Source organism: Taudactylus pleione, unplaced genomic scaffold, assembly GCF_031769625.1.
Source record: "Taudactylus pleione unplaced genomic scaffold, aTauple2 ptg000040l, whole genome shotgun sequence".
Taxonomy (NCBI): Eukaryota; Metazoa; Chordata; class Amphibia; order Anura; family Myobatrachidae; genus Taudactylus; species Taudactylus pleione.
This window is the reverse complement of record NW_028284442.1, coordinates 2,139,575-2,146,875: the sequence shown is the minus strand read 5'-3', so window position 1 is coordinate 2,146,875 and position 7,301 is coordinate 2,139,575. Positions and strand designations below refer to the sequence as shown.

Sequence of the window (7,301 nt, the reverse complement as noted above, 5' to 3'; positions counted from 1 at the left end):
GCACCTTAAAGTAGTGCCCCCTCCCCCCAGTACTTACCTGATCCCAGTACTTACCTGACTCCACGCGTTCAGGCTGTTGCTCGTGCGGACTAACTTTATCCAGCAGGCGCGGCTGCGCAGGCTCCTCACGTCGCGGGTGACATCATGACAGTACTTATGCCACTGTTTGGAACAACCTCCCTGCCGAGTTCCTTCAAAACCTGTGTGCAAGTGTACATGGAAGAAATGATGCTGTGATCACACCAAATATTGATTTGATTTAGATCTCTCTTTTGTTCATTCACTTTGCATTTTGATAATTGATAAAAATAAACTATTAACACTTCTATTTTTTAAAGCATTCTTACTTTGCAGCATTTTTTCCACACCTGCCTAAAAACTTCTGCACAGTACTGAATATATATATATATATATATACATAATCACATGGATAAACCATACATTACTCTCTTTCACACACACTCACCATGTATCTGCAGGCTTTAAATTGGGGCAGGACCAGGCACAATTTCATTCAGAGATTTGCAGGTCCATCGGGAGGAGCCAGGGTCAAAATGATGTGATTATAAAGGAATTGCATCATATTGGCCCGCCCCCTCCACTTGAACTGCGAATCGTGGCAATTGGGCAAGTTCTAATAACAGGGCATACTCAGAAACCTCCCCTGCATGTACCATTGGAGGAGGGACCCGTTTGCCGGCACAAGGTAAGTAAACTATGGTTGCACACCCTGCACCCATTATAAATATGCCTACGTTGTGTACCCAGCATTTCAACTCCTCTCCAAAATCCCCAAAAGAGCGGGGGTCAGAACCAAGGTGATGCAATTCCACATTAATCACTTCCGCGGCCAGGTGGAGGGCGGCTCAGGGAGACCAGCCCTCTCTTCTGGGACGCTGGTAGATCCAAAAAAATAGGCAAGTATGCTCTCTTTTCTGGGCATCATTACTAGTACAGTAGAACCCCGACTATCAGGCATGTTTGGCCAGGGCCGTAGGGAGGGTGGTGCGGCCGGTGCCTCCGCACAGGGCGGAATCCACCAGTGGCACCGGCCACACAATTCCAGAGGTCTGCAGGAAGAGACCTCCGGCAGTGGTGCACGGCGCACCAAAAACGTCGGCAAAAGATCCCGGCCTCCCTCCACCTCCTGGATGGAAAGATAAGCACTCAGGGTTAGGAGGAGAGCAAGGGGGGGAGCGAGAGGGGCGGCAGTGCTGCACAGGGCGCACTGCCGTCCAGATACGGCGCTGTGTTTGGCTACCCTTCCGCATAGTCTAGGAAGCTTTCGAAAATCAGGAGGCACTCGGAAAAGTGGGTAAGTATCTCGGAGCCCTCCACCCAGGGCCGTAGCTAGGGTAGTGCGGCCGGTGCCATCGCACAGGGCACCACAGGTCAGGGGGTGCTGTTTGGGCCTGTCAAATTTCTGTTTATTATCATTCTTGTTTGTAGCTTCCTCTTATTTCATCCCCAGCATCTCCTGGCCTCTCCTATCTCTTCCCTGGCCCTTCCCCATGAAGCCATGGCCCTTTTTTGGGTGCATTATGTCCCTTTGAAAAATGAGGGGGGCGCCAATGCTTTTTCTGGCACAGGGCACCAAAAAGTCTAGTTATGGCTCTGCGTCCACCACCCAGCCAATTACGCAATTCGTGTTGAATCATGTAATCTTGACGCCAATCTCTGCTTCACAATGCCGGAAATTGCAGCATAGTATAGCGGGGGGCAACCCAAAGGTCTGCAAGTATGCTATCAGGGATAAATGAGGGCAGAGGTTACAAGGGTAATCAAATTCATGTTTAATCCGAAAAATGCATGTGCGATGCAAGAATTGATCATAATTTGCGTAAATACTGCACGTATTACTGAAAGAAACAGCATCCCAAACCATATGTGGTAAATGTGATTTGTCCTGTTATATAGTTATAAGAACCACAGTAAACGTAGTATTTAGAGTTATGCTGCTGTGTAAGGTGCTATAAGGAAATATAAATCTTAGGCATTTGTAAATACGCCGTATTATCTGAGCACTAGAGCATTTTAAACAAATTGCAAACCCCAAAAAGATAAAACTGTAATGTAAAATTGTGCAAAAAAAAAATGTTGCCTCCCCGTCGGGGAATCGAACCCCGGTCTCCCGCGTGACAGGCGGGGATACTTACCACTATACTAACGAGGAGCTGCATGGTGAGAACGGCTGTACATGGCACACAGCAGCTGCTCCTCATTACAGTATGCGCGTGGATAAGTGCACAGTACATGACCTTTGCAGTAGGATTGACTCTAACTAGTTTTCCGGTGAATGTTGTCAAAGAGCCGGGGTCCAGGGAACAAATCTAGAGCTCCCATGAGGCATCGCACGGCCGTTATCTTTTCCTGTTGCATGCTGGTCTTGCTGTGTGTGTCATTATGATTACACCTATATAGAAATCATTACGTAAAGTACAAAGTTGCAAATATGTCGGATCCAAGCTCGTTCTCTTCCCCGGAGCAGCTCACCACCCGGCACATGAACCTCCGCCTGAGTGTTGACTTCTCCAAGCGTGTGATTTCAGCCTCCACTTCTCTGACCGTGCGATGCCTGCAGGACTCTCTGACCAGCATGGTACGGTGCTACCTTATCCCTGCACCAGCATACATATACACTGATGCCAGGTCCCTGCACCCACACACCTGTATCCTGTCCCTATACCTGCACCCACACACCAGTGCTCTCCCCAGATCCCTGCACCCACACACCTGTATCCTGTCCCTAAACCTACACTCACACACCTGTATCCTGTCCCTAAACCTACACTCAAACACCTGGATCCTGTCCTTATCCCTGCACCAGCATACATAAACACTGATGCCATGTCCCTGCACCCACACACCTGTATCCTGTCCCTGTACCCACACACCTGTACCCTGTCCTTATCCCTGCACCAGCATACATATACACTGATGCCATGTCCCTGCAACCACACACCTGTATCCTGTCCCTATACCTGCACCCACACACCTGTATCCTGTTCCTATCCCTGTACCCACACACCTGTATCCTGTCTCTATCCCTGTACCCACACATCTGTATCCTGTCCCTATCCCTGCACCCACACACCAGTGCTCTCCCCAGATCCCTGCACCCACACACCTGTATCCTGTCCCTATCCCTGCACCCACACACCTGTATCCTGTCCCTATCCCTGCACCCACACACCTGTATTCTGTCCTTATCCCTGCACCAGCATACATATACACTGATGCCAGGTCCCTGCACCCACACACCTGTATCCTGTCCCTATCCTTGCTCCTACACACCTGTATCCTGTCCTTATCCCAGCACCAGCATACATATACACTGATGCCAGGTCCCTGCACCCACACACCTGTACCCTGTCCTTATCCCTTCACCAGCATACATATACACTGATGCTAGCTCCCTGCACCCACACACCTGTATCCTGTCCCTATCCCTGCACCCACACACCTGTATCCTGTCCCTATCCCTGCTCCTACACACCTGTATCCTGTCCCTATCCCTGCTCCTACACACCTGTATCCTGTCCTTATCCCTGCACCAGCATACATATACACTGATGCCAGGTCCCTGCACCCACACACCTGTATCCTGTCCCTATCCCTGGACCCACACACCTGTATCCTGTCCCTATCCCTGCACCCTCACACCTGTATCCTGTCCTTATCCCTATACCCACACACCTCTATCCTGTCCCTATCCCTGCACGGAACGGTATACCTGCACCCACACATCTCTATACTGTCCCTATTCCTGCACACACACATCTGTATCCTGTCCCTATGCCTAATGCACCCACACACCTGTGCTCTCACCAGATCCCTGCACCCACACACCTGTGCTCTCACCAGATCCCTGCACCCCCACACCTGTGCTTTCACCAGATCCCCGCACACACACACCTCTGCCCTGTCTCTATCCCTACACCTGTGCCCTGTCGTTATCCCTGCACCCTCACACCTGTATACTGTCCCTATCCCAATTCCTGCACCCACACACCTGTGCCCTCCCCAGAGATCCCTGAACTTGCATTACCTTTGCCATGTCCCCATCCCGACACCCGCACACCTGTGCTCTGTTCTGACCCCTGCACACCTCTATGCAAGTACAACTAGTGATCCATTGTTGTACACATCTCCACTTGCGGCTGAAATGTCATAACTCTATGTAGTAGAGCATTTGCATGTATGAAGTTTAGCTAGGACTTGTTGATGGAGTTGTGAGTTATGTGGGGTACACACCTTGCCGATGGACCAATCGATTTGGTAAGTATGTGCTAATGCATACCAACTTATCAAGTGGCTGACTGATATGTCTGGCCGCAGGAACCAGTTGTGACATCATTGTCACTGGTTCCTGCGGCCAGCATTTCGGTCAGTCGGTTACCCATGTACACAGGCAAAATGTGCACAAAATATTTTTCGGATATATCACATCTGCTGTGCTGCACGTCCGACGCGATCTATATCTGTGAACGACATGGTTCACAGATATATTGTGTGTACACACTGGCCGATGGTCAGGATGATATATCATTCGTCGGCTGTACGGCCAGCATTAGACAGAGTTGTGCTATTTGGGTAAGTTACCATGCGCTTGGGTAAGTTACCCTGGGTTTAATTAACCCAGGGTAACTATGCCTGGCTATGAAACTAAGCGCATGGATGGGGTGTTATGATCACACACAATACAGGCAAATATATGCAGTTAGTTTTATGCATACATTGTGGGATTAATTATGCCTGACTTGCATTCAACCCTGCATCAACCCATATGTGAGTGTGGGATTAGTGGTAACACAAAATGCTCATCAAAGCAAGAGTATTTATAAGTGATCTACAAACACAGGTGTAAATCCCATTGACTTGACTGGTCTGTATAAATAAGCCTGTATGTTATTAAGCTAGTTGAATACTGTCAACATTTGTTGCACTATGGGGAATAGAAATGCTTCTGTTTTCTTTCTATCTATCACATGTTTTTCAGATTTTGGACACCAAGGACCTCACTGTAAAGAAAGTCGCTGTGAATGGACAAGATGCTAAATTTGTATTTGGGACAAGTCACAGTTTCAAAGGCACTCCTCTAGAAATCATCCTTCCTTTCCCCCTGATAAGGTACAGATCTCTCCTACACATAACTGCGCAGACAACATAAATGAAAATAACTGACCCTTGCTACTTAGTTGCTACTAATTTCACATCTGTATGTGTTTACGTGGAGAAAGCCATGTTCTGGGTAGGTATTATTATTCATATTTATTAAGATGTATGAACATTTAGGGGGCAATAAAATTGTTTAGTCAGCGGCTATTTTTTTAAGCCGCCCGACAGAGCAATTCAATTGTTTCTCCGTCTGAGCGCGATAATAATAATAATTTTATTTATATAGCGCTTTTCTCTCTAAAGGACTCAAAGTGCTTTACATTTACAGTACAAAATAAGCTTAAACAAGGGACATTAGTGAAATGCTTGGGTGAATAGGTGAGTCTTGAGTCTATTTTTGAAGGATTCTAGAGTGGAGTCCTCTCGAACTGTGCAGGGAGGTGAGTTTCAAAAGGTTGGACCCACAAAACTGAAAGCTCGACCCCCAGATGAATTCTGGGAAATTCTAGGTACTGTTAATAGTCCTTAGTCAACGGATCGCAGTAATCGAGAGGGACCGTAAGGAATCAGAAGCTGCTTCAGGTACCCTGGGCCATGGTCATGTAGGGCTTTGTAAGTTATTAATCCAAACTTGAAAACAATTCGCCATCTGACAGGCAGCCAGTGAAGGGAGTAGAGAGTGGGTGTTATGTGGCTGGAACGGGGCTGGTTGTTTAATAGCCTGGCAGCTGCGTTTTGTACCATCTGCAAGCGGTGCAATTCTTTTGCTGGGAGACCGAGGTAGAGGGCATTGCAGTAGTCTAGGCATGATGATATAAATGCATGTATGACTTTAGGCAGATCTTCTGAGGGAATTAAGTGCTTGATTCTGGATATGTTCCTCAGATGAAAGAATGAGGATTTGATTGTGGCTGATACCTGATGTCTAAGTGTCAAGCCACTATCCAGGACAACACCAAGATTCCGCACATGTTTAGTGTTTTGTAATTCTGAACCCCCAAGCGTAAGTCCTGTTGGTTGGCTATGCTGTAGCCCTGTCCTGTGACCTATCATAAGTACCTCTGTTTTATCAGGGTTCAGTCGCAGCCAACTGGCACTCATCCACTCCTGAAGCTCAGCTAGGCAGCCATTTAGAGTTGTTATTGGGTCCTTTGTACCTGGAGCAAAGGACAGGTACAGTTGTGTATCATCTGCATAGCAGTGGTAGACAAGGCCATGACGTCTAATTATTTCACCCAATGGTAGCATGTATACTGCAAAAAGCATGGGAGATAGTATAGAACCCTGTGGGACACCGCATGGAAGTGGCACTGGTGATGAAGAGTTTACTCCAGAAGAAACTCTCTGTGACCTGCCAGTGAGAAATGATTTGAACCAGCTAAGGACTGTGCCATCCAGTCCACAGAAATTTTTCAGGCGCTCAAGTAAAATCCCATGGTCCACAGTATCAAATGCTGCTGAGAGATCCAGAAGGATTAAAATTGAACTATCACCTCTGTCTCTTGCCATCAGAAGATCATTAAGCACACATACCAGGGCTGTTTCAGTCCTATGTCTTCTCCTGAATCCTGACTGGAATGGATTATAAATATCATGGGTAGACAGGTGGGTTTCCAGTTGCAGTGCCAACTCTTTCTCAATGACCTTTCCTAGAAATGGAAGGTTTGATACTGGTCTATAGTTGGTCATGCAGTCTGGGTCTAAATTAGGTTTTTTAAGAAGTGGTCTAACAATTGCTTCCTTTATTGGTTCTGGACAAATGGCTGTTTGCAAAGAGCATTGAACTATTTTTGCAATTACAGGGCCAATAATGTCTATACACCCTATGAGAAGCTTGGTTGAGGCAGGGTCCAGATCACAGGTGGTGGGTCGCAACATTCTGATAAGTTTAGCAATGTCTTTTACATCCATTATGTCAAAGCTGTTCCAGGGAGCCAGGTGGCTTACCTTGGCAGGCTTAGTAGTTTGGCACTCTTTTGATGGCACTGTGGGGATTCCAGCCCAGATGGAGGATACTTTATCTGCAAAGAATTTTGCAAACTCATTGCATCTTGACTGGGAGAGGGATTCATCATGCTGCAGGCATGCTGGTTTGCAAAGCATGTCCACTACGGAAAAGCTGAGCTGGCCTATTGTTTGCTGCCTTGATCTCATTTGAAAGGAACTCTGTTTTCTTATGGGTG

At 47.2% G+C, this 7,301-nt stretch overlaps 1 protein-coding gene and 1 non-coding gene across 2 annotated transcripts in view; one reads left to right on the top strand and one right to left on the bottom strand.

The window, feature by feature from the left end:
• Positions 1–2,101: 2,101 nt before the first annotated feature.
• Positions 2,102–2,173, bottom strand: TRNAD-GUC (transfer RNA aspartic acid (anticodon GUC)). The gene has a single exon. It is a non-coding gene; the product is annotated as a tRNA-Asp (tRNA).
• A 134-nt stretch (positions 2,174–2,307) lies between these two features.
• LOC148538314 (leukotriene A-4 hydrolase-like) overlaps positions 2,308–7,301 on the top strand; it is a 154,715-nt gene continuing 149,721 nt past the window's right edge. Inside the window, exons 1-2 of the mRNA XM_088453652.1 lie at positions 2,308–2,599; positions 5,000–5,130. Coding sequence (XP_088309778.1) covers positions 2,453–2,599; positions 5,000–5,130 — 278 coding nt within the window. The 5' untranslated portion in view covers positions 2,308–2,452. The remainder of the gene's footprint in view (positions 2,600–4,999; positions 5,131–7,301) is intronic.